This window comes from Myiozetetes cayanensis, unplaced genomic scaffold (genome assembly GCF_022539395.1).
Source record: "Myiozetetes cayanensis isolate MyiCay16 unplaced genomic scaffold, myiCay2020 scf7, whole genome shotgun sequence".
NCBI classification, from domain to species: domain Eukaryota; kingdom Metazoa; phylum Chordata; class Aves; order Passeriformes; family Tyrannidae; genus Myiozetetes; species Myiozetetes cayanensis.
The window spans coordinates 12,722,358-12,750,172 of record NW_026087964.1 but is presented as its reverse complement, the minus strand read 5'-3'; the positions used below and the strand labels follow the sequence as shown (position 1 = coordinate 12,750,172).

The following is a 27,815-nucleotide window of genomic DNA, read 5'->3' as shown; positions in this document are numbered from 1 at the left end:
CATTGCTGGAAGTGAGTTACACAGCCAAGCTCAAACCCCAGAACACTGAAAAACCCCAAACCATTCCTAGACTACAGGAGAGGCTTATCATTCTGGATCAGTGCAGTTCTATCTTGCTAAGTAAAATAAAGCCAGTATTTTTCAATGGAATAGTTCCACCTAAATAGGATATTCACTACAAAATAGACTACTGTGACCCCAGAATTCTACCCTGTTGGGTTTTTTTCTCATATGATATTCACTATTTTCTCATAGGATATTCACTACAAAATAAGACTATGGAAACTGTAGCTATTTACAAAGAAGGTATGAATAAAAGAGAGAACTGTCTTTGTAAAGTCAAGCATCAGTCCCATAAGGAAAAGGCTTGTCTGAAGGAAAAGCTGTTAAAAGGGCTGGTAGATCTTGCAGTGAAGGATACAAAGGAAATCAGGCCAGTCTAAAACTTCATAGAATCTGAAAGAAAAAAATGCAGAAAGTAGGAATGTTGTTTTATTTATAGCTGCTTTAATTCATCTGGTTTTAATCTTACTGGTCACAGCAACATCATTTGAATTATGCTCACTGTGGGCACTTTGAATTAACATAAAATCCCACAATTTTCTTGCTATGGTCTTACTGGAAAAAAAAAAAAGTTAAAAAAAGGTCACACTGATGTATTTCTGTGAAAAGCTCCAGCGACAGGAAGGTGAATTTATCCTTGATGTGATAAACGGCCTTCTTAGCAACACTTATCCTTGCATGCTTTGCATGTGGCATTTGGAGTGCTTTATATAAGAACCCACCTGGAGAAAAATGTATTGTGGGTGTTAATCTAATTTCTGACTTAAATTTTCACTGCTGTGAAATAACAAATTGATAAATTTTGCATTGTTTAGGCAGAGGATCTAATTCTGCAAAGGGCTGGTAAATTTGAGTGCACGTGTTACCAATGAAATTACAACTATTTACAAACAAATACATGCACACACACACACACATATATGCGTATATATATAGTGTCCTTATTTAACTTTAGTCAGAAAGAATGCTAATCTTCTCACAGATCCAGACAGCTTACCTGAGCAATACCTTTTTTCAATGTGTTTTAAGTGGCTGGGCTGTAATTCTCATTGTTGATATGCATTAGCAGCAGTTGGCTTAAGAGATTTCTCAAAGAATTTCACTTTCATGAGAACTGCTGCCTGTGACTGAATCCTTGGGCTTTAGGAAGTTTGCAGTTTCTAATGTTTCTATGCAGTAGCAACCTAAATGTGAGCTGAAATCTATTCAAACAGAGGAGAACCTTGAAACGTGTGTTTGGCTTTAGGCATGAGCTTTAATGCTTAGAGAAGCTTACAGCTCAGTGCATGTCCAAGTGGTTTGCAAAATTTGGGCATAAACTAAGAAGGAATTTAGTTTCTGATTCCTAATATACTTGTGGGTTTGTCAGACATCTTCTAGGCAGAAGAAAGATTAATTGGAGCAGTTTGTAGAATTGGACAATCAGACTACCAGTCAAGTAGTTCTTTAGACCCTTCTTGGTGCTAAAAATGTACTTCTACCCATTTTTTGCAGTTAAGACTGCTATAGCATTCTGAGTTCAGCATTGACTTGAGAATAATCAAAACAATTGCTGTCAAGTTGTGAAGTCATAAAAAGCACGCAACTGCCATCACTAAATATTGAGCTTCATAGCACCTTCCTGAGTCTGGACACTAGGAATTGTATTTAGTGCTCATCAGAAGATTAATTTCCTTGAAATTGTTGGAGTTTATACATTTATGCAATCTCATTTCTCAAAATGGAACCCTTGTGAGTAAATTATTTTATCTGCTTGTGAAAGAGTTCATGTTTGATTGGTGTGTGAAGATGCAGTGCTTCAAGGTGCACAGTTACATCATGAAAATGATTTTGTCTTTTTTATAGTGTATTCTTCTTATTATAAGTTTGTACAGGTATACTTAAAATTATGCCAGGCTGAAGCTCTTCCTGTGAGTCAAGTCAAATTTAAATATCAAACATTCATACCTTATAAAAAAGGCATAGTAGAAGACATTTATTGCTTATAGGCAATAAATACTGTTGCTTGTAATCATCTCTTCTTAGAGGTTCGTATTAATTAAATTAGAAAAATCTTGAGTTATTAAAACTTAAATACAATTACAATATTTTTCATTATTAATGCTATTTTTATCCTCTGGTTCAATTAAGGTCTGTAAAAGCTGTTTGAGAAGTATTATATTTATTTTCCAGATAGAAAAATTAAGATACTGAGAAGAAAGTAAGTTGGCAGAGTTGTAGTGGGAATGTTGCACCTGATCTCCAGGTTTTAATCAAAAAGACTGTTATATGCTCTTCTTTTTGTGCAGGTGAAACTAGAGTTAATATCTTCCTTGCAGTATTCATACATCTGTTTAATTCCATCCTTTAACTGCTACTCAAGTTTTAAACAGAGTAGGATGTGTGAGAAGGGGCTGTACAGGATGGGAGAGGTGTTAAATTGCTATTTTTTTTCTCTGTTTCCTCCATTTGTGGTGTCTGAAGTTACGGAATATTTTCTGAGTCAAGACGTTGGTACAAATAGGAAGAGCAAGTGCACTAATAAGCTTGTAGTGCATATCATTTCAGGAAGTTTCTAGAAGTTGCACATTCTGTCTTTCCACAATAAACAATTGCTCACACTTGCTGCAAACAATTGATACAAGCTCTTGGTCATTGTCTTGCAACTGAGGTTGTCACTGATTTTTCAACTATTTCCAGCAATAAGGTAGAATATAGTCCTCAATTCTTTTTCTTATTTTATTTTATTTTATTTTATTTTATTTTAATATAATTTCTCACTGTGATTTTCTTTATGGATGCTATTAGGTAGTGCTTCCTTTGATTATCTTTTCCATTAATTGCCCATTAGTTACTCATCTCGGTATTTATATGGACAAGGTATATTTATGTTATTTCAGATCTTGTGGGTGACTCTTATATGCTAAATTACAGTCTGACTCTTCATGCTGTACAGTTTTCCACCATAGGGAAACTTTCAGTAGATTAGGATTATGTGAACTGTATTGTTGCACACTAGTGTTAGAAAGAACAAAACCAAACTGTTAATACTTTTTTAATTGAATAATACATAAGTGACATTCAAAAACAGTAGTGTGTACTATTGTGTAAACTGCTCTGTTATCTAGGCTAATGTAGCAGAAATTTGTTCTTTCTTTTTCATGCTGCATATTTTGTCCCACCTATTGCATGCTTTTGTCTTGTCACTTCTTTCTTTTCTTTTCTTTTTTTTTTTTTTTAATCTTAGGAGCTTCAGACACAGCTAGATGAATTTCAAAGAAAATCAGAGTCTGAACTAAAGCAACTAGAGAAAGAGAAAGAAATACTAACTGGGAAACTTCAAAACTCTTCACTTGAGGTAAACTGAGCATAAATGTAACCCAGTAATAAAAGGGCTCTTCATTTTTCATCCCATCTGAGAGATTCTGGATTAGATTTTAGTAGTATTTGCTTGTGACTTTCATTCAAGAAAACATGCAGAGACTCCAGATAGAAATAACAGAAATGACTACTTCTAAACATCTATGAAGATTTTGACAAGCCTATTTATTTTGATAAATTTCATATATCACTCTTTGGAGATACATTAAGGCTTCTGGTGAGGAGTTTGGCTATAACAGGGTTGCATAGTGACTGACTGTTTGTATACAGTACTAAGAGAGATTAGAATCTTCCTTACAGCTCTTGTTGACTTTCTGGGGGTTTTTAGTGCTTAGAGATCTAGGAAGGCCAGCTTGTTTGCTTGCCTGCAAGAGAATTGAATGGTAAAATGTCAAACAGATTGTTGCTTGTGTTCTACCTGCTTATTGGTAAGGGTGCTAACTGAAGGAGATTGGAATGTGCAGTAATTTAGTCTGTATTAGTAGTTGGGTATGGCTCCCTCTATGTTCTGAAGGTCAAGAATGAAATAGGGAAAGCATCGTGATCCCAGAGTAGGTTTGAGGGTGTCGTGGCTTATCCACTGTTCCCCTCTCTGGTTACACCTAAGTCGTAACACAAATCTGGGGACATGGATTAATCTGGAAATAAATAACTGAGCTCTGTTATTAGATTGTCCACCTGTAACATCTGTAATGTATAGTCAGTTGCAGGCCAAGTCATACAAATTTTCCAGATTACTACATCTGCCAAAATATTTTTAGAGGTAAGAGTCATTATTTGAAAAGCCGTAACAGATTGACTAAAAAATTTTATGCTAAAAGAAAACCAGAACACCTACAAGGCAATTATTTACCCAGACAAGCAGTGCACTTTTAAAATTTCTGACAGCTGTGAATATATTTTTTCTTCCTCTCAGGTGTTCCCCTTTTTTGTTGTTCAATTCTTTTTGGTAAATGCTGTCTGCTTTAAAATGTTATGTACAGGATATCTCCCCTTCTTCAATGGGATCATGTGAAGTTTTTGCCTCTGAACATTTTGATACTTTTACCTCATGGATAAGCTGCAAAACAACCACTTTAACTGCACTGAAATTAGTGCCTTGGTGAAAAGTTCTGATGATGCTCAGTGCTGCATGTATTTTTCTACCCCCAGTATAAAATTGCATTTGGTACCTTTTTTCAGAAAAAGAATGGAATTATTTGTGATTGTCCATTCTTGGAGATTATGGGTAAATGGAAGTGTTTCCATCATGAGAATTTGTCATCCTTTTTTTTTTCTTTACCTGCTAATGCAGGTTTTGACGCTCCAAGGTTTTATTAAGCAAAATGAGAATATTCCCAAACACACAAAATTTCTTCAGTCTAGCTCAAGAAAAAGTAATGAGTCATGAGAATTAGGTAGTTCACACTGTGATACTGCTGAATTACAGGTAGCCACTGATGTTCTAAGTGGCTGTCTATAATTTGCATTGCTTTATATCTTGATTGATTCTAACCAGTTTCACTACCAGCAAGTTCAGTGGGAGTTTGCATAGCAACCTCTTCAATAAAGCTCAAGACCTAGATCTTCCTCAGCTGACATTTGTAGACTCTGAGTGGCCATAACAAGCTCTTGTTTAGTTTTTGAAGACAGAGAAATGACAGATAGGCTCATCACAGGGTAAGCAAGTTGACGTTCTCCCTCTATTGCCTGTTTCCAGTTTCCCACATGCCATCACTACTGTTTGGTATCCCTGTTCCAGCAATCGAGGCATGTGTTGTGCTCATTTGCTATGTGTAACGCCTGCTTTTTCTCCCATCTGTGCTAGAGTAGCTGTACAGGTCCTGAGTGCAGCATGGCCTTTTCTCTTTCACTTCTCCCGTAAAACAGATTTGTAGATTCTGTTATCAAACACTGGCATTCTGACTCCATTTCCCTGTCTTAGACATACAGAATTTAAGTGTAGTTCCTAATGTTCTGAAAGTTCTGGCTAAATCCCATTTTTAGGTTTCATTACACATTTCTGCATGCCACTGTTTTCTACAGTGAGAGAGAGAATTCTGAGAGAATTTCAGGTCAATCCAACCTCTGCTGACCTATCTGCAATGACTTCTATGCACCTATTGCAAAACACGGGTTCTCAGAAAGCAGTTGTCTTTATTAATTTTCATATTCTCTTAAATATACATTTTTTCTGAACAAACATCATAGTCTATTCAAAGATGAAAACTTACCATGATATTCTGGCATCCCTGGGTAATGCATGAAAGTTTACACTGATTTGAGGTGTGAGGAAAAGAGATGGAAGGGAGGAGTACTGGCAGACTATATGATCTCACAGTATTGTGTATATTCATGCAGGTGGTGCATTCCACTGAAAGGTCTCAAAGAAATCGAAAGGTTTGTGGCATGAAGCCATTATTCTTCGGGTTTTGCAGATAAGAAAAGTGAGACAGTGAGCCATCAAATTACTTGAAGTCATGTGTTCAGGACAGAAAAATATGAAAGAAACTTGTTATCTAACTGCTTATCCTCTTGTATCACGAGATCATGGTAAATTAGCAAGGAGTGGTAGGAAATTATTGCCACTATAAACATAAACATAAATAAATAATATAAAATAGTACATATGTGTTATTTTCACAATGCCATGTTACATATAAACAGGTGCACTAAGAAACATTTTATTGTATCTTAGAACCTAACAGTGCTCCCAAAAAGGAGGAAATGCTCCCTCTGAAGAGAAATTTTACATTTTTCTTGATACTCCAAAAGTTACTTTCTGAACTAATTACTTGGCAGTACTGCCAGGGAAGGGAAGTAATTTCAGCTTGTAATAGTTTCCTGCTATAAGCACATGAATATTCACAGCCAAGAAAGAACCATTTACTACACAACATTATGTTTCACTGAGGGCATGATTCCCAGCTGGGAACCTTTACAATGCCTCAACCCAGAGCTTCCGCCTCAAAGGTTAGGCAATGTGCTGTTACTAATCCAGTTCTAACCTGGATACAATTTCAGATCTAAAAATAGCTTCCTTGGCTGCATAAGACCCATTTTTGGTTGGGCAGACATAGCTAGAGCACTATGCAGAGTAGGCAGAAGCATGATAATTTCTTCTCTCCGTTGCACTTCAAAGTGGCAGTATTTCTGTATTAATGAGATTTTTCTGGATAAAGAAATCAGATTCACATCTGTTTGGTCCTTTGGAAGGAAGAATGGGAGATCCTGTGTGGGTCGAATGCTAATTCACTGAGGCCTTCCAGTTCCTTGCTTTTGCACTACAGGATCTCTTCAACATGTGCTAAAGGGTCTTGGTACCACAATACAGGAAAGATATAAAGCTCTTAAAGAGCATCCAAAGGAAGACCACAAAGATGGTGAAGGGCCTTGAGGGGAAGCCATATGAGGAGCAGCTGAGGTCACTTGGTCAGTTCAGACTGAAGAAGAGGAGACTGAGGGGAGACCTCACTGTAGTTACTACTTCCTCATGAGGGGAAGAAGAGGGGCAGGCACCGATCTCATCTCTGTGGTGACAGGACCCAAGGGAATGGTCTGAAGTTGTGTCAGGAGAGGTTTAGGCTGGATATTAGAAAGAGGTTCTTCCCCTAGAGGGTGGTTGGACACTGGAACAGACTCCCTGGGAAGTGGTCACAGCACTAAGCCTTGAACAGAGAGAGTTCAAGAAACATTTGGACAACACTCTTGGGCACATGGTGTGACTCTTGGGGATGGTCCTGTGCAGGGTCAGAAGCTGGACTCAATAATCCTTGTGGGTCCCTTCGAACTCAGGATATTCTGTGGTTCTGTGCTTCTATTCCGGAATTAGAAGATACATAAAATGGAAGTGCAGACATCACCTTGTCATATACATCTTTGAACAGAGCTAACACAGCAATGCTCAGAGTTTTGATGGATCTTGGAGGTACCACCAAATAGTAGAGTGTGTTCACAGCCTTCCATCTGGTCTAGAATTGCCACAAGTTTAAGAAGAATGGAAGGATGTTTAGGAAGGCTGTAACCTGAGAACTTAATTGAAGTAACTGTGGAAAAAAAGCCTAAAAAACCCAGTGAAATACAATTTCTTTGTTTTGTTGTTACTTCTTACATGATATTACTGTTATGATGTGATAGCATCATAGTAGGAGTGAAACCCTGTAGCATTTGGGGGCCTTATTTTGACTATGAAAAAATTCTCAATTGCAGTGGCTTTTCTATGCTACATCAAAGGACAGTTTAAAGTCTTTTATATAAATCCATCCCCTAGAAATGCATTGAGAAACTGTGCTTGCAAACACAGTGGTCAAAGTAGAAGTCAAATAAGGGAGCCAATTGTGATGGCATTCAGAGCCTTATACTTGCCAAGTGTTTTTATCCACAGACTATCAAAATCTGAGAAGTACTTCTTCAAAAGGATCAAGCCATCCTTCCCAGAAGAAAGACAGTAATTAAGGTTAGAAAATAATGAAACTTGAAAGACTTTTGAAATATTTCAGAACTCATCACTCATCTTTTAGTAGTAGTTGTTCATTTTTTTCTTTACTTGGAAGACAAAGGGAGGCAAAATCAGCTGCAGTAAGAAAGGTCAAATTTTAAAAGAGTTCAGCAGAGCCTAAAAAGATACTGTTGCCTTGATTTTATGCTATATTGTTTGCATCTTTAAGATCACTTTATACAATTCTTGTGGATAAAATTGACTCAGTAATGGTATTAAAAGTACAGTTTTTTCAAGAAGTTTTGTTTTGCAGCAGAAAGATATTATAAAAACACAAAATCCCACAGTGTTGCTGGTTTGTTAATAATAAAATTATCCAAATAGATTCTGAACTGATGTGAGTTGGCATAGTTTCATTGGCTTAAATGGTGCTTTACCAATTTAAACAAATTGAGAGTCTGGCTGTCTGTTTTGAATTAATGAAGAACAATAAAATACTTGGGCACTGCAAAACATTCCAGAGATTTTCACTGATGGATTTGAAAGCCCTTTTAATTGAAAGACAGGAGGAGGAAACCTGATGGGATGGAAATGTTTGTTTCTTACCTCTAATGTTAGAAGTAGCAGGCTTTATGAGAAAGAATGTGTTTCTATGCCTGATACATTTCTGTAGGGGTTTTTCCCTTCATCACTGAAAAACAATGTTTCAAAAACCACTTTTCCATCTGATTTCTTACTACATGGTGTTCTCTTTGCTACCAATTTACTGCTTAGCCTATTTCAAGTTAGCATGATCTTTTATTTCATGTTAGAAGTGCTTAAGCCAATAATTGTTTGTGAAGAGTCTGGAAGGTTTATAATGTTGTGACTGCAGACGAAGTTTATATTTGCTTCTTTTCATCCTCCTGCTGAGAAGACTGTTTAATTTGCTTAAGAAGTATTCCAAGTGACATTTTTCCCATTTCCAATTTTTCTATTAGAAAATATACAGCCTACTTCTCTGGCACATTCTTTTTACTCAATTTACTTTAAGAGAGCAAAGAAAAAGATGCATACTTGAGTGTAATAATGCTAATACATACTTCATCAGCTGATAGGGGCAACTCTACAGAATTAAGTGTTTCACATCAAATATTAGTTTTATAAGGACCTGCAGTACTGAAAAACTTCAGTGTTTCCATTCTTTATACAGGAAAACACTGACCTGAGTTCAAGAGGTCTGAAGACAAAGTAAATTTTTTACCTGTAACTAGAAGCCAAAGTGCCCCTTTCGATTAAATGTTATGATTTACCACATATTAAAAAAAAAAAAAAAAATTGTGGCAACTCTGAAACAAAAGTATGGTTTGCAAGTTGCTCTGGCATCTGCCTGTTCTTGGAGTGTATCCAGGCCACAGACAGATCCCATCACACAGACACAGTAAAGACAATTAATGTTTTTCATAAAGAATAGTATTTGGCAATTATTCTTTGCTAGCTTTTTCAGACAGATATTTTTTGTGTGTGTTTAATTGGACACAACAGAAGAAAGCAAGAAGTAATAGGATGACTGGTTAACTGAAACTCAGAGTGGAGGCAGCTGAAGCTACGTGCTCTTTCAAATTAAATAAATCAATTTGGTTGGATAGCTTCAGTGAAATTCAAACATACCATGTTGGTTTGAAGTTGTTTAAGAAGTGCTTTCCAGCGCTCAGAACAAAATAAAGAAAGAACTTTATTTGCAAAACACTGGAGGAAGGAATGTTTGTTTTCTTCTTATCTACCAACCTGGCATTCCCATGATTTGTGAGATCTGGGCTTGTTTTGGTTTGTTCCTTTGTTTATTTGTCTTTCTTCTGACAGCTTTCTCACTTATTTAAAGAGTCCCCTTGTCACTGGGTTATAAGATAAAATAGGGTGAGCTGCAGTGTCACCTGTTGCCATTTCTTCACTTGTATATAAAGTTGTCTTTGGACACCTTAGGCCTTCATCAATTGGATAAGTGTCCCAATTACCTTCATATGCACATGCATGTATTCTTATTCTCTTATTTTTTTCTGTGCCTCTGTGCTTCCTTTGTTTCTTACACAAACAAAACAGAACCATCACTGCTACCTCTTCTTTCCCTGTGTTCTGTGAATAAAGTGATTTTTTTTCTTTCAAATTTTATAATAATAATTTAACTTTTAAAAACATTGAATTCATTTTTGAGGAAAAATGTTAAGTTTTTCATTTGATGTGTACATTTAAAACTGTCTCCTTTGGATTATTTGACCAGAAGTTTTACTGATGGCTTGGTTTGGCCACCAAGTAGAAGGCAGTCAACTACCCAAACTGGTAGATCTGCTAAAGAGTTTTTTAACAAGGTTTGTTTCTCTTTTCAGATTTCTGTCATGTCTAAGTTACAAATACTGCTATAGATCTCAGAACATGTGAAACATCAGTAATAAAGTGGAGGAACTTTGAAATCTGAACATAACACACTATCCCATCTGGTAAAGGAAATCCATAGTAATTTGGCCCTTTATGAGCAAGCTGTTGGAAAGGATTCAGAGGGAAACTGAAGTACGAGATCAGTGATGATCAGTAATGGCTGCCACCAATTAATTGGAAAAAAAGAACTTGCCTTATGGATCTTCAGTGAAGAACAAACTGTTATGCAAATGGAAGGAACACAGTATATTGACTTGGGTATTAGAACAGCAGTTCTAATTAAAAATGAAACAATAATTCATTTTTGTAGCTGCTCACAGAGATGTAGAATCCAGATTTAGTAAAGGAAGTTATGTTGTTCTCATGATATATGTCTGTTCAAGTAATAGGTTTTGAGCTATCGCCAAAGCATATGAAGTTCATAAACATTTGTGTTTCAAATGAATAGTGCTTACATAGAAAGAAATCATGTTCATCTTATAGTCTGGAAATTCAAACTTTTTACTCAATATTATAAGCTACCAACAGACTAAATACAACAAGCTTCTACAATGCTTTTTCTACATAGTTGCAGTGTAGAAAAAACACAATTAAAATAGGACAAATTTATCAAGTAGGAATAATTCTTTCTAAGCTGTATCTCAAAAGATGAAAAGTGTTCAAATTAATTTTCCTTCTTTAATATCAGGATTAATTTCTGGGACATAAAGACTTGTACAAATTCTAGAGAGAACGGAGCAGATGCCAAGAAACAATAAAAGCAGAAATCAGGACTAGAAGTGAAGACAAGTCAAGGGACAATGTAGTTGGAAGTACAGAATGTCCTTTCTCCAAAAGCAGTTGAAACCCTGGGAACGGATTCAAGCTTTGTGGTTTGCAGCATTTTGAGCCTTCAGAGCACAGTTCTGTGCTGGAAACCTATGAGAATAGTAGAGGCTTAGAGAGTACTTGAGCAAGGGCTGTGATCCATCTGGGAATGGAGAAGGGCCTCAGGAGAAGGAAAGGAGAAAACACATCATTTGAAGGAGAGGAGCCAGCATGCTCAACAAATGTGAGAAAGAACAGTGCCATGATCTAGCAGGAGTACACCATCACAAAGGTTCACTGTGATTTGGAGAGATCTGGCATAGTTCACCAGTATCTCCATTTGGACAGCACAGTGCTTACTGTGCCCAGGTAGTTAATAAGAGGTCAAATCTTTGCATATTGTGCCTTCTTTTCTCCCGTGTAGCTCTAAATGTACTGGAAGGTGCAATGTGAATAAACTATGGAATGAGAGAGACACCTTAACCCATTTAGTAAATCTTCATGTAGCTTTTATGGTGCTGCATCAAAAGGGGCCAACAAACAAATATTTATCTAGATAAAGCTACAGTGCTTCTTCAGCTAACAGTCTGCCTACAGTAGTATGGAAACAAACTAGGGCAACACTGAAGAGGAAAAGAACATGTATTAGTGTAGAGGTAAGAACAAGACACAGGCATAGGTTATAATCCCTATTGTATCCAAATTGCAGATGTGGATGACATAATTTCAATTATTTAAAGTCACATGAAATCATAAAGATGCCAGTTACTTCTTTTCGTATTCTGATTAAGGCTGAAAAGTACAAGTATATAAACATGGAAAACAGACCATCCTCTTTCATGTGTTCCCCAAAAGAAAAGGCAAGAGACATAAGGGTATTGCAGGAAGCAAAAAGTCTGACTTGGAACTCAGATTCAGCAGCAAACCCACTAATTGGCCTTATTAAGTATGCATGCTCCTATGCAGAGGGCAGTTTTTCACAGCTATGGTATTTGGTATGGCAAATACAAATTTTTGCTGAAAGTTGAAAAAAGTTACCTACTAGAAAAGACAACAGACTCCTCCTTCCTTTCCCACCAAAACAAACCCCACTAACTTATTCTAACAGGTGGGTATTTTTTTGTTACTCTTCTGTCAGCCATTACACATATCTACTGTGTTTAGTAATTAAGAGAGTGGAAAAGATAAATCTGAGGCTTGATGTGCAGAATTCTTGTTTCCATTGGTTCTAACCTACTGCTTTATAGAAATGGATTCTGCAGCATTCCATCTCCAGGATAGCAATAAGCACAGCCTAAGGGCTGCCTCCAGGTTCGTGACATAATAATTGTGCAAATTGAGCTATGGATTGCACGTATGAAGTGGAGGTGATTTGAAAAGAAATAATTTTTAAATAATACTTGATGAGCAACAAACAGGATATACAAAGGGCTCTTATTCTTCTCTGAAAAAAAGAACTCCCTGTGCAAAATGACCATCTATTTTTTCATGGAGCAACACAAGTACATAAAATGTGTTCAACTTTACATAATTCCTCTCCACTGTGAATGCAGACATTAATCCTATTCTGCTGACTTACTTTTCTGGAAGGTAGCTCAGCTGAAGCAAATATTAGACCAACAAGCAAACAATTTCAAGGAATCACTGAAGAAACATAATCTGCAGTCCAACAAAGAAAAAGAGAAGCTTTTACAGGATCTTCAAAACACCATTAAAGAAAACCAAAATGTTAAACTGCAGTTGGAGGCATCACATCAAAACGTCTTAAAAATGTTGGAGAAAAGCAAAAATCAGGAACTAAAGGTCAGTTTACTACATACTAATGTAAATATAAATATACATATTTATGGGATAAATAATTTTAATGGGAGCTGATTATTAAAACTCAGTTATCTCCAGTTAGCTTAATGATGGGTTGCCATTGTTACACATAATGAATTATTCTGTGATTTTGAAACCTCATCATCATCAGACTGGTTTTTTTTTAAATAATTGTAACTTTTTAACTTAGACCATAGTAAGAATTAATGGCTCATAAAATAAAATACCCTACAGTTAGGCTGTAATGAATACAAGCACCTTTGTCTGTGCTCCTGCTTCAGAAATACAAAGGAATTCCTAAGTATATTAATAATAGTACTCAGTTTTATTATTTTTCATCCATTATTAATTTACACATAAATACTTCAAAAGCATAATAGACATGTATAATGATGTGTATTGCCTTATATACCTTCAAGAAATCAATTCAGCAAGTGGATAAACAAAGCTTTTAAAGGTTCAATTTGATTTATTTCAGCAACAAAATGTTAATACAATATACTATGGTTCGAAAGACTGTTGCTATTTGAGAAAAAAAATCAATTTTAAAATGTAAATGTCATTGTGACATGGAGTTCAGATGTCCCTGTTGATTCACACAACTTAGAAAACCTTATAAAACATTGGTAATGAAACCACCCTAAGAAGAATTTAATATCTTGTTTATATATTCAGAATAAAATTCCAGTTTAAACAAAACCAAGCTGAAGGCAGTGAGTTCGTAAGAATGAAACTGAGGACAGGATTTTGCTTTCAGAGTCACTGCAGGGCAACTGCTCCATCATTTACACTGTGACAGCAGTACTTTTAATGACAGTGGAAGTTTTAGCCAAGAATGATACAAGGAAAGTCTCTGATACACTGTGAAAAGTAATGACAAGCATGTCAGATCTGGGGGCTTTGAATGTTGAATAATAAAACATCTTTCTAATGTCAAATAGTGCAAAGATATCAGTGTTATTATTTCATCATGTGCACCAAATCTAAGAGGTGATATCTTGATAATTTGTCTTGAACGTATTAAGTTTTAAGTATTAACTTTGGCTCTGTTTTATGCTTTCATTGATAAAATATCTTGTAAAGTGGTGATAAAAATAAAAGTTGTACAGTGAAAGGCCAGATTCATCCTGGCATTACAAGTAAAACAACAAGCTGATAAATAGGCTCCAACTGCTTTGTTTTGGGGGGACTTTTGCTTACAGGAGGCAGAAGAACGTTTGAAAAAGGAATTTAATGAGACTTTCAAGATCCAGCATCAGTCTCATAGGCTGGAAATACAAACCTTGGAAGAGAAAGCAAAGAAAGAATTACAAGATGAACTTGAGCAGATACAGAAGCAGCAAACCCTGTTGCTAGGTATAGTGTCTCTTGTCATGCACAGCTCTTACTGCTCGATTAAATATATGCTGAGAAGCATCAACTTTCATCCTATTCATTTTCTTTCCCATCTTCTGGGAACTCAGGTCTTTGTGAATCTCCTTTTTCATACACTGAAATTTCAGCAATACAGACTTAATATTCTTTGTTGGCCTGGCTCTCAACTGTCAGCAGCAGAATGTTGCTGAGAGCGTGGTCTGGTGTACAACATTCAAGTATGCATTATCAGGTATATTAAATTGGAAAGATGTAGTTAGTGTGTATGAATTTCCTCCTTTTTTTTCTATGATAACAAGAATTATTATATGTTGTTCAAGTCTATTCTATTGAGTTTAGCAGTGGAGATCAGTTGCCCCCAATGTATTTATTGTTTAGTCAGTTTTGAAAGTGCCCTAAATTGTTCTGAACTAAACAGAACACTGCATTAAGAAGATGTGTAATACCCCCAGGTTTCCTCTCATGTTATTAAAGCTCATCTATAAAAGATTTTTTAATTAAAGAAAGAATAAATTGAAAGTATTCTAAGTACAAACTGGATTCTCTTCTTGGTTGGTTGGTTGGTTGTTTTTATAGAAAATCATATTTACTAGAAAGACTTCTTGCTCTCTAAAATTTGTATGTTCAATTGACCAATTCTGTTCTTCTTCAAAAATAATGGTAGGGAGACAACAGAGAGAGAGAAAAACTTTTCTCCTTGTACTTGGTCCATCCCAAAACTTGTACCCAGTATACACAAAAGTTGCAGTACATGATGGATGAGCTTACGTAAGTGTTTTACTTCTCTAACACAACCAGAGCTCTCCTCAGTCTTTCTTATGATCCTCCATAAAACTCCAGTGGACTTAACAGGGAAGCTCAGGGGTGCTCCAGTAAAGTTGAAGATTAGAAGAAGCAATGACAGTGGTGTAGTCTGCAACACAACTGCCATGGAATTACCTCTCTGATTGTGACATGGAATCCTTGTTACTGTAGCTCCATATGATATTACTATTGTGCGACTGAGTCACCTCTCCAGTAATAGGAGGCCATTATGCCTAATGAGGAAGGAGTTGAGGAACAAAGTGAAATGTAATATATTAATGTTTTCATCTGCATTACCTATGTCTGCCTTCCCCGTCCAGCTCACCTCTGATTGCCTAAATGATTGTCTGTCTGATTGTTACCAGGATCTCTACGAATGGAACTCTCTGAGCAACAAACATCTTGCACTAACCTGAAAAAACAAATAGAAGAACTACAAATGGAACTGAGGAGTGTGAGGACACTGAAGAAGCAACAGGCAAGAGACCAGTTCCTACTTCATTGCCATGTTGTGTTTAGCGACAGCAATAGTATCACATTTCTCTCTTTAGGGATAATAAAAGTGTGCAGTCTCTTACAGAAATTGAATGTGTTTCCTTCCCTAATTTCTCACTTTAATTGTTAGCATTGTTTATAATTTTTCCCCTACAGGTAGGGTTTTTTTCCATTTAAAGATCAGAATCTACAACAGAAGAAAATGAATGTTACAATAAAATAAATTCTATGGACACTAAATATATTCAAGAAGTTTTGATCACAGATTTTGTCTTGCACACAGCATGGCACATATAATTGATAAATCCGATCACAAAAATTCTATGCACACAATTCTAGCAAGATCTTACCATTAAAAAAAAGAGTCTGTGAATAACTAAATATGGCCTTTTTCTTAGGAAGGAAGTAGCCAAAGCCAGATCAGATCTCTTCATGATGAACTGGAAAAATGTCAGAGTGAAATTTCTGAACTCAAGGAAGAGAATTTACTTTTGAAGGACACAATGGAGCTACTCAGTGCTGAGCTGGAGTCGCAGAAGCAAGAAGCTGCACAGCTTCAGGATAGAGATAAACAGCACAGAAGGTTTGCCTTAAATTCAAACTTCAGAGTGCTATCTAGAGATTCATCAGAGGTGTTCTAAGTGTAATGCATGTCAGAATCTTTCCTTTCCAAAGTACTAATTTTAGAGGCTAGGAGTTTTGTAAAAGCAGTAGTTCATTTCACATTTCCCTCCAGCCATAATAGAAACATTTGAACTAATTGCTCATTATATGTTTCAGAAAAATATGCCTAATGTATCCCCAAAGGAGTGACCTGAGAAAATCTGCATAATGTCAGCCTTTGAAAGGCACTGGAAGACATAAACAAATCCTAAACTCACCCAAGAACTATTAAAAAACAGAGAAGTCTCTGAGAATAACTATCAGAATTTTATATGTACTCTCTGTTGCTGAAACCAATGTTAACTCCCAAGGGGACACTTGGGAATGCTGTATATACTCCATGAGAGTTTGCTTTGGCTGCAGCAGTCAGCTTCGCACTGGGGAAGTAAGGCAGTGACAGTGGACACTGACAGCACCTCTGGGCTGACGGAAACCTGGAGCTGTCAGATCATGTCAGGGCACAGGAAGGGCAAGATGACTTGTAGTCTTCTAGAAGGTGGACCACATCTGTTAGTGTAGCCACAGGCTCAGCACACAGGGTGCATTGCAGTAAAAGCAGTCCTCCCATTTGTGTACAGAAAAAAAGGCAGAATCACAGAGTCACAGAATCAATAAGGTTAGAAAAGACCTCTGAGATCATTGAGTCCAACCTATGACCAAACACCACCTTGTCAACTAGACTGTGACAAGTGCCTCTATGAGTGGTGACTCCACCACCTCCCTGGACAGTCCATTCCAATGTCTAATCGCCCTTTCTGTGAAGAAATTCTTCCTAATGTCCAACCTAAACCTCCTCTGGTGCAGTTTACATGGGAGACAAGACTGGGTTCACTGCCTACTGCATTTTTATGGTTTTGGATACTTGGAAATTTCTGGATGAACATACTTAACATGTTCTCTTGGCAGAGGGATCTGGTGTGTGGGTACCTTTCAATTAAATTTTGCAATAGGGTAGAATGTATACCCCTAACTGCACAAGCTGTATATATAAAAGAATTTCTGAAAAATATGCCTTTAAAGGAATCTTTAAAATTACGGTCTGTATAGTCTAGGGAAAAGCACTCAGTGGATAGAATGTTTCTCTGCAGACTATTAGAGTGGTCAGAGTAATTCCATTCCTGTCTACCAGTCAGCAGATATTTAAAGAATGAGAAACTTTTTTTTGCCCTTGCACTCATTTGAGAGTTACTTCAAAGTGAATTTCATTTCAAGCTTTTGAAGCAAGATCAACAGAAAGAACTGCAAACCAGAGAGTTTCATCAGTGCCCTCCAGCTACCTTGAAGGAATTTAGAGCCTCTGTTCATGAAGAGAAGAATTATTCACGTGTCAGTGATGAGGTCTAAAGGGCCTCAAATGCTAAGGCTACAGGGCTGGAGGATTTTCTTTACAGGGAATAAATGGTGTAGCTCTACTACAGTAAGGAAGGAAGGAAGCATTAATGGAAATTATATAAGCAGAAATCCTTCAGATAACAGGAGGTAGGACCAGAGAGCTGAAATGGACATAGGCACCTGCTACAGGCTGCTCTGAAATTAACCCATGGAAGACCTGGAACATTAACTTGCAGCTCTTGTTTTGCTTTTGCAGGACTAATAGTTTGTGTAAGGAAATAGTTAAGCTGGTGAGTGCATATAAATAAGTGCTATTTTTACTTTAACAACACTGACCCTGTCTTATGCCATAGAGGTTTTTTTCTGATTTGAAAGCTGATAGTGGCTTGTTATTTGCACATGACAAATTTTTTAACAAATTATTTAAAATTACTAGTTCTACTGTTGCCAAGTAAGTGAAATCAGTAATCTGCTTGAAGTAATAAGTTACATTTCCATTCTCTTGAATTGTGTGAATTCCACCTCCCGTATGGCAAGCTTTTGCAAGGATTAGGATGCGAGCAAAGGTTTTTTTATGGGAATAGTGGACAATTCCTAAAATGGCTATTTTTAAGGAGAACTTTTATTCTACCCCAAGATCTATTTCAGAGATTCTGCTCCCTTATTTACCCTTATTCTTCTGCTTCTTATCTTATGCCAGTCACTTGCATGGCTGTGCTCTAATTTCAAGGGCAGAAACCTTTAGTGGTCTTCTGGCCTTTTCTGAAGCCTTTCAGAAACAAGTGACACAGGTTTGGGAGTACATTAAAAAAAGTAGGGAAAAAAAAGGTAAACTGAATGTCATTTGTGAGAATTACAATCGTTAATCTGCTAAGTTGAGCATCTCTATTTTAATCAGTGAACCGTAGAGCATGGGCTGCCCACTGAGTTAATGAAAAAGTTTTTCCAAGGTTTAACAAAGCATTAGCAAACAAAAGACAACAAACTAACTGCGATTCTTCAATAGATGACTATTGCTTTTGGAGTTGGTATTATTATTAAAGCAATATTATGGTTAGGCTTGACAAAACATTAGGTATTTTTTAGTTTTCAATTTATTTGTTTTTAAAAACAGTTTTAGGATTATGGTATGCAGTAGTAAATATTCTGGTGATAAAATAAATCATCAGAGCCTCATGTTAAAATCCCAAAGATTTCAACATAATTTTGCTTAATGCAAGTGAGTTCCTATGGTACTTTATTGTCGTGTTTTATCATTAAGATTAATGCACAAACTAACCCTAGGCAGAATAGCATTAGTATCATTATATGGAACAGACCTTCTCTTTCCTGAAGGGTGAAGGTCAAGTACTTTTCAAAAAATTTTTCTCTTCCTCAGTGTTAGGATGGTTCTGCTCAGATTGCTACCAAAATGTCAAAGTTGACTCAGTAGGGAGAAGCCAGCTCTGTGCCCAGTTAACTGCCTTTGCAGTCAATAACAGACCTCAAAACTGCATGCTTTGAGCAATGAAAATAAACTAGTATTGAAACATGATAATTCAGACATATTTTAATGCCAATGGAAGGCTACTGGTAGAAGGCCTCAATATCAAGCATAAAAAAGAACTGGACATACTGAAACAAGATCACCAGAAGGAAACTGAAAACATATTATCTGATTTCAGCAGCACTCAGGCACATCTCCTAGCAAAGATTTTCTCCTTAGAAACTGCATAAGTAATTTAAATGAACTGTGGCTCATACTGGCAATGAGTTCTGTTTGAATTTATGATTCTTAGTATGTATAATTTTTCTATTAATCATACATAGAGTACTGTAAGGATTGAAATACAAGTGTATAGGTATTGCCTTTGCAAATCAAAAAGACCCAGAGACACTATAATAAATTCTGAATATTGTTTAGTCTAAAGCACTATACATAATGCTATACATAATGCTAACACAATGCTAATTTAAAACTTGCATGTAGTATCGAGCAATTTTATGAAGTGTAAAATCATCTTCATTGAAGATGATACCAGAGGCCTTGATCCATGATCTTGTACTTAATTTTGTTCAGCAGAGCACCATCTTTGAGGTTAAGAACCTCTTGATCGTTCTCACTCCCTTGAAAATTTCCCAGGATAGCCCCCACTAACTCATGTAAATAAATACACTTTGCAGCCCCCTATGGAGTTAAGTTGTAGTGCTTCAGATTGTACAGGAGAGGCCTCTTAGAATTAACCCCTGTGATTATATATCCTTGTCCTTTTCCCTCACCCCAGCTGTGCGGTAGAGGACCAGAACAGAGACCTCGCATGTAAGCAGGCCTCAAACCTTTCAGATATTAAGATTTATCTTTCTATTTAAACTCTAAGATGATAAGCTTGGGGGGTGGTCCTCTAAAAGAAGTTTACACACACACAAACAAAAACCCAACCACAAAATGGTGGTTTGTATTCTGTAATACATTTCTCAGTATGTGTCCTGGTTATAGCAGGTGAACTTCATAGTACTCAGTTTCTCAAACAGCAAAATTTATGAGCTTGGCTGATTGAAACAATGATTTGTGTTCTCATGAGTCAATCAAATGTATGTTTCCACACCATATCTAAGAATGTGTAATTCCCATTTGAATCTTTTTCCCTGATTAAGGAATTTAAAAAGCTGAACTCAGACTGCAGGTTTTGACTTAGGCGGTTCATTAAAGCAGCATGTATATCCAAGCTTCTTTTCATGAAAGTTATAGGAATTGTATATTTTTGAGGATTCTGAAGTTATTCGGTCAGAAAAAAGAACAAATAGATGAATATAGGTTTGTATAGATACTGTGACGCAGATTTTTTTCTTTAGGAAACTAGACTAGCCATGTGATGTGCAAGCTTGTTAGTATTTCACACCAGAGGCTGGATTTTATCCACAGGTGTTGTGGATTAACCTTGGTGGCAATTTATTTTGGAACTCCACAAGATTCTATCCTTCTATTTAAATCATTTATAGATGCCCATTTTTTTTAAAAAAAGGATATTTTATCAGAAAGGCCTGAGTATGCCCCTGTATTTTAGGTTTGGAATTTAGGCCAGAGTACAGCCCAGGTATCTCTTGAACCTGATCTGAGGAAATTTTTTTCCAGTCTGCATTTTCTTTGGTACAGAGTTAAAGAATTAGAAGAAAAGTCAAGAAAGTGGGAGTCCAGGTCAGAAGATACACACCTTATAAACTGTCTGGAAGACAAATTAAGTGAGAGAGAAGAAATTATCAAGCAGCTGGTGGTAAGACTGCCTTTTATATGCAGTTGTGTATCTTGGAATCTGTTGAAAGTCTCTATTTAGCGTTTTGCACATTGCTTCAGACTTGTCGGTTCTTTCTGTTCTGGAATACTTTGACAAATGTGTGTTTCCCTACCAGCTTCCAACAAATATGTGTTTCTATACATGTAACTTTCTTTCCCCTCAGGAAGGAAGAAAATGTCAGCATTCACTTTCAGCCAACACTGAATCCTCCAGGAATCGGTCATTTTCTTTCAACCCTAATACAGCAGGCTTGGCTCCTTCCATCAAGGTAAGATGGGCAATGCCATTAAAATCGCAAAATGTGAAGTTTTATTACTATTTGAATCATACAGGTGATCTGGACAACAAAAGTGCTATTAATTTTTTATGATAATGTTATTTAGTAGAATTCTTTCCAGTAAGCCAACCTACAGTCAGGTGTTGAGTATAACATAAATTCAGTAGAAGTATACGTGCAACAGAGATACAGGTGTTTAAGCGGATATAAAACACAAGAACTCCAAACATATGAGTCTTCCACTGGGATAAGCACAGCCATTGCTTGCAGATTTAGGAGTTGCTAATTGGGATATTGCATGCATCAAGGAAAATTATGAATCTGTTTAGGTTGCTCGGTATTTGCCCTTTGTCATTCCATCCCCTTTGCGTGATATTGTCTATAAATATTCATTAAAAGAAGGGAAGTCAAGTTGGTGGAAAGCACCTTGATGTGTCTAAAACCTCAAGGTCAAATACACAGGTTGTTTTAACTAGATGAGACCAAATCCATGGATCCTCACAGCAAATCCTGAGAATTTAAATGCCTACAGAAAAAGATGGGACTCTTCCTATCTGGGGGCTCCTCACAAGACATCTAGGAATGAGATATTGTTGAGGTTTTATAGTATAAATTGAAAAAACTGTGTATGTAATGAAGTTTTCTGTTACAATAAAAAGCAGAGGAAGAAAACACTTGAGGTACCCAGTCGTGTCGTCAGTGTTCCAAATTTAGCTTCCTACGCAAAGAGCTTTCTGAGCTGTGACTTGAGATCAAAAAGAAGTGCTCCTCAAATAACAAAATCTACAAGCTTAGATCGGAGTCCTGGCTGCCTCAGGGTGGGTTCTCCATCAGCACAGTCCTCAGACAGCAGTGCTGCCACAAGGTATTTATCCATTTTGTAAGACAATAAATGAATTCATGTTCAGAATCTTGTAGGCAGTTCAAAACATTTGGAAATACAAAAGGATGTGGGGTTCCTGCAGTGCAGTGAACTCTGCAGACAGACCCAGAACTTTACTGCAGAAGTAGGCTATAATCCCTGCCCAGCAGAGCTTACCCTTGCAAACCCTTCTGGTGCTAAAAAATAATAATAAAAAAAAGAGTTGCAAGTACTTAACTAAGAATGCAGTTAATAGTGAATATGGCTATTTAAAACCTTGGTCATCTACCAGTGGTTCTGATAAGGATGTGTCTTCTCTCTTATTTTTGTTTCTTCACCTTGCACTTGGTAGATGTAGATGACATATTTTAATTTTAGGAGGTATTTCAATTAATCTAGGCTAATCATTTCACAAAGGGTTTAGAAACTTAAAAAATTTGATTAGCAGATACTTAAGTAAAAACCTCTTTGTTTCATGTTTTCTCTCTGAAGAGCTTGCATTCTTCAGATTTATAAGTTATTTGAACAATGTTTGGTATTTTATAAACATAGCTGAACTCTCTCTTCAAGAAATAATTAAAAATATACGTAGCTAACATATGTAGTTATAATGATAAATATTTTTAAAAAACCAAAAACAACAAAACAACAAACCCTACCACTATATTTCAGGACCAAATACAGCCTTCTCACCTATCTCCTGGTGGAGATTACTTATCCTGTAAATTACGTGCTCGAGTTCTTTCCTTGAGGGCAGATGGTGCTGACTGCAATAGAAACAATAACCTGGGACTCAGGCTTGGATCCAGTTTGGCAACTTCCACATCTAAAAGATAAAAAAGTGCTGTGTCATGCCAGATGACTGCCAAGGCAAATCAGATTTCTGTTTTAAAGGGAAACATGCACAAGGAGACTGAGGGTAGCTTGGCTGCTACTTATGTAACTCTTTTAGGTCAGTCAATCATAAGTCAAGTCTTATTTGCTATCATTTGTTAAAAAAAATCCTGAAGGATGGAAAAACGACAATGTAATAGGATTGATTATAAATGCCAGTTAATGTTTAAATTAATCTTTCAGTTTCAAATAACTCTTATCCAACATATTTAATGCATAAATTGTATTTCATGAAGAGTGACTTGCAGCTGCCATTCTCTGATTTTCAACACCTCTTATCCTTGAAGCATCCTTTTATTTTCCAAGATGTCAAGTTAAGAATTATGTTCAAACATCTCTCCATAGCTGTTAGCTCTGCCTGTTACGACCAGGTAACTATTTGAGTTACTTGGCTAGCACAGATCCCACTAGTGTATTGTAGCCAGCACCTTTTGGCCTTACCCATTCATGTGAGCACAGCACCTTTCATAGGATCAGGATTTTTTCTGGGAAAAGAAGTATTACGTATTGGTGTGATTGTGTAGGCAAGTCATGCTAATGCTTATTTGTTTGCACAGGACTCATGGCAGTGAACCACCAGAAACCAAAGATGACCAAAAACAAGACCCTCAGCATCAAGAATGGTTTACTAAGTATTTTTCATTTTAAAGCAAACTATTTCCATATTTCTCAGAGTTATTAGAAAAGCCATTCCTGTTTTTTTTCAGGGAATGATAACCCAATATATGATTTAGGGAAAGAAAAAAAAAACTAATTTCTAAGTAAATGATTAGGAATACCTGCACTCTCTTACATCTATTAACTATGGAGTTATAGGCATGGATTTCAGAAAAATGCATTTTTTTTAACAACCTCTGTAAAAAATGAAGAATATTATAAGACTTTTTATAATCAAGAGACTCTTAACACTCCACCATTTCATTAAATATGCAGTTTGGACTCTGATACATCCTATCAATCTGGCATCAGCTGAAGAAAGGTCTTACTTCTGTACATTTATACATTTGATTCATCAGCTCCTTAAAGTAAGTTGTGCATATAAGGATGTAATATAATGATGTAATTTTTAAAGTTTTTAATGGTTTTTGTTAAACTAATTTTAAGCTGTACAGCATGCAGTATACCTTCAAGAATAGCATGTTCATAGCAGACTGGTTTAGAAATAATTTCTGGTTTGCTTAATAAACTGTTTTGTATAGTCAGCATTGCAATATTCCTATTGCATTTCAATACATGTATCAGCCTGATAAATTAGAATGATGTGTAAGTATGAACATTAAAGCTTGTAAATGATCCATTTCTGTGTTTTTCAAAAGACTGCTATGTTATGCTGAAGTGTGAGTCAGATTGATACACTGAGTTCCAGAGTGATGGGAACTGTGCACATGTACCTTTTATGCCCACCTAAATGTAAAGTGGAGGAATGACTACATTTATCAGATCATGCTAACTCATTGCTGGGAGGAAAGATACCTATAAAGAAATTAACCCTCAGGTAATTAACTCATCAGTAACTGTGAAAGGCAGGGAGGGAACCAGCATCCTGGTGTTTAAAATAGGATAGTTCCTCTTCAACTGCTGTATGGTTTGAATCCCCATTTAATTTTGACAAGCAGGGCCCAGCTAGGTTAGACATTTTCTGTGAGCAAGGTGTACCTCCACCCTAACCTCCTCCTCTCTCCAACAGCCAGCAAGAGCTGTTCCAACAGATTCAAACAATTAATACAAAACAGCTGCTGCACCTCACTGGTGGTGAAAAGGTAACAAAAAGGGCAGAATGCTTCTACAGGCTAATACTTTTCATCCCTGCTATCTAGTATTCCTTCCAAGAAGAACTGCTTGATTTGGAAAGTGACTTTGGCATTAGATTTGACAAAAAGACACTTTTTATATATTTAATTAAGGAGATAAAACAGTGTACAGTAAGTAACACTGAGGGGTGCCTTGGAATCTATGAGAAGATCATCCTGTAATAACTAAATTTGTTTATCCCAAGACCACTGCTAAGAGATGAACAAAAGTCCGGTGAAGAATGACAATTCACTTCAAAAAGAGTACAGTCAAATCTAAGGGTGTTTCTACAGTGGTATTCATGGATAATTACTGGATCACAAAACATGCAGATCTTCCAGTAAAATCAAACACTAATCTTTGCAAGTATTTTCATCATACCAGCAAAGATAGAGGGAAAAGCAGGGCCACCTTCTCTAGAAGGAACAGGATGCATTCTAGGAGACACACTTCTGCCAGAAAGCATCCTGAACAGCAACTCTGAATATTTTCCACTGAAATATAAAACCAGTCCATACTTTTGGAAAAAAAAAAAAAAAGAAGATAATTTATTTGGCTTGTTTTAACTATTTATATTTGTAGTACAAATCACATTATACAAAAAGCATACAAAGCAAGAAGAAAACCATGCTTTGCACTGTTGAAAATACTGAGCTATGTAAAACTGAAGATTATGTTTGCTTCATTGGAGCAGGAATATTCGCAGATGCTTGTTCCAGGTAAGCTAAGGGACCTTGAGGCATTTCTGCAGGCTTTTTGTGCTGTACACTGATGTCTTCCAGGACCTGTTGCCAGTGTCGCAGTTTACTCAAATGCTTCTGAATTAATGCTTCTTTTCTCTGCAATTCATTTCTTAATTCTGAAACATCCTATGGATGAAAAAAAGTGTTTTAGTAAATAGGTAGTATTCGTAAGAACAAAAACCACCTAACATAAAGAGCATGTAATTTTTTTAGCTTGAGTTTTCAAGCTGATCTTATAGTGGAATAATGGAAAAGTGTCCAATGAAGAGAGAGAGAGCACTGCGAATGCCCTAGTGCCATTCCCCTAAATCACATATTTCAGAGATCACTACTTCCAACAAAGTCTGACTAACTGGTTTGTCTCTTCCATTGAAATTACCAACTGTGTTCCAACACTCCACAGAGAAGGAGGCATCCGTCTTCTCCAGGATAACAGTGAGAGTTATGTTAACAGCCAAGTTTTACCAACTTAAGGTACAGCATCATGCTGAGAAACCCAAAATTAATGTGAACAAGGTGATTAACATACACAGTTTATCTCATCTAGCACAAGACAGGTGAATTAATTCAAACATACCTCTTTAATGACTTGTTCTGGTTTCTGGACTGATAGCTGCAGTCTTTTTTGTAGAAAAAAGCATTCAGTTTGTCTTGCAACATCCAGAAACTTTTGGATACACTGATCAACACCTAAACATATATAGCAAAAAAGAAAGAACAGATTCCAAAAAAATAAGACATCAGTATGATAATAGTAGTGGTCTGCTTGCTATTAAAAACACTTTTCACAGTACTTTCTAGAAAGAAAATCTTCAAAATATCTAAAATGACATATTTGTAAAACATATTTATTACTGACATATTTATAAAACCAGGATGTGCATTAAGTCTCTGTATAAGACACTGTTCTGCAGACTTTCAGAACTTCTTTTAAAGGTGCAAGACAACAACACTTCCAAGTTTTATTACATGTCTGACGATAACAAGGAATAATAAAATAATTCATGGTACTTGGTTGAATAAAGAAAACATTTCTGTACGCCCAAGCAAGAAGCTCAATGTAGGGTTCTCAAATATGAGCATATTGAGGAGAATTCCTGTATTACACACTACTGATTTAGTAATGAAAGCTGTTGCATCCCAGCATATGAATATGACCCAATATCTAGAAAGGAGTTTTCAAAAGTATGTATGCCGATTTTGAAACAGCACTTGAGAGTCACAGCTTCAAAAAATTTTCAGGGTCAAGTACACTTCTAAGCAGTCAAGGCCAGTTTCCAAACTCCTGTATAATACCAGTTCAGTATTTATTCCGCCTCCACGGAGGTGCATCACTCAAGCCCTAAAGCATCACTACAGAGCAGCCCGGGCCGTCCTTTCCCACCTTCTATTACCGCTCCATGCAGCTTCCCCATGCATCACGCGAGCTCCATGGATTTGGAACCGTGCACCCGTCAGTCTAACCCCACACGGCCCCCGGAGCCAGCCGGCACTCGGGACCTCCCGACCAGACCCCGCTCCCTCCCTTCCCGGGTGGGTTCCTTTCCTCCCACTGCTGTGAGCAGCGTTCCACCGGGGAAGGGGCGACCCTCAGCTCCCCCGGGGCTCACCGGTGCGGATCTCCTCCTGGTCCGTGCCGTTCACGTAGTCCTGGCTCACCAGTGAGGCGAAGCAGGCCTGCGGGACAGGGAAGCACCGCGCTCAGCGCCTGCAGGGGGGCGGCGCCGGGAGCGCACCGCCCGCCCGCGACTCCCCCCGCTCACCTCGAAGGACGCTTCCAGCTCGTCCACCAGCGTGTTGTTGGGGTTGCGCGGCCCCGCGGGCGGCGGGATGAGGCCGGGCGGGCCGGGCGGCCCCGGCGGCGGCGGCGGCCCCGGGGCCTGGGAGCCGAACATGCCGCCCAGCGCGCCCGCCATGGCGGCAGCGGCGCATGCGGCGGGGGCGGGCCCGGCCCTGCCCCGCCCGCTGAGGAAGCGGCCCGCGGGCCCCGGGGCAGCTCCGGCTGGGGCGGGGGGAACCCGCCCGTGTTAAACACTGCTGTCAGGGTTGGAACGGACCTCTAGAGATCATCCAGCCCAACCCCCCGCCAAGGCAGGGACACCTGGAGCAGGTGACAGAGGAACGCATCCAGGCCGATTTCGAGTGTCTCCAGAGAGGGAGGCTCCACAACCTCCCTGGGCAGCCTGTTCCAGCGCCCTGCCACTCTCAGTGTAAAGAAGTTCTTCCTCATTTTGAGGTGACACTTCTTGTATTTTAGTTTATGGTCATTACTCCTCATCCTGTCACCAGGTACCACTGAAAAGAGTCTGTCACCATCCTCTTGGCACCTGCCTGTGAGATATTTATATGCCTAACTGAGATCCCCTCTCAGTCTTCTCTTCTCCAGACCAAACAGGCCCAGCTCCCACAGTTTCCCCTCATAGTAGAG

At 37.6% G+C, this 27,815-nt stretch overlaps 2 protein-coding genes across 4 annotated transcripts in view; one reads left to right on the top strand and one right to left on the bottom strand.

The window, feature by feature from the left end:
- FAM184B (family with sequence similarity 184 member B) overlaps positions 1-24,150 on the top strand; it is a 41,288-nt gene extending 17,138 nt beyond the window's left edge. The window contains exons 3-11 of one of the 3 annotated variants that reach the window (XM_050338774.1): positions 3,290-3,400; positions 12,650-12,862; positions 14,083-14,236; positions 15,424-15,536; positions 15,952-16,136; positions 20,682-20,799; positions 20,984-21,088; positions 21,760-21,962; positions 23,411-24,150. In XM_050338774.1, the coding sequence (XP_050194731.1) occupies positions 3,290-3,400; positions 12,650-12,862; positions 14,083-14,236; positions 15,424-15,536; positions 15,952-16,136; positions 20,682-20,799; positions 20,984-21,088; positions 21,760-21,962; positions 23,411-23,501 (1,293 nt within the window). In that variant the 3' untranslated portion in view covers positions 23,502-24,150. Of the gene's footprint in view, positions 1-3,289; positions 3,401-12,649; positions 12,863-14,082; positions 14,237-15,423; positions 15,537-15,951; positions 16,137-20,681; positions 20,800-20,983; positions 21,089-21,756; positions 21,963-23,410 lie in introns of all 3 variants that reach the window. The other 2 variants (XM_050338773.1, XM_050338775.1) reach the window with 2 other exon arrangements.
- Positions 24,151-25,162: 1,012 nt separating this feature from the next.
- MED28 (mediator complex subunit 28) lies at positions 25,163-27,303 on the bottom strand. Its single transcript, XM_050338791.1, has 4 exons — positions 27,151-27,303; positions 26,998-27,064; positions 25,965-26,077; positions 25,163-25,513 (listed from the first exon to the last, which is right to left on the bottom strand). Exons 1-4 carry the CDS (start codon positions 27,301-27,303, stop codon positions 25,316-25,318), a joined length of 531 nt encoding a protein of 176 aa, XP_050194748.1. The 3' UTR covers positions 25,163-25,315.
- Between the last annotated feature and the right edge of the window lie 512 nt (positions 27,304-27,815).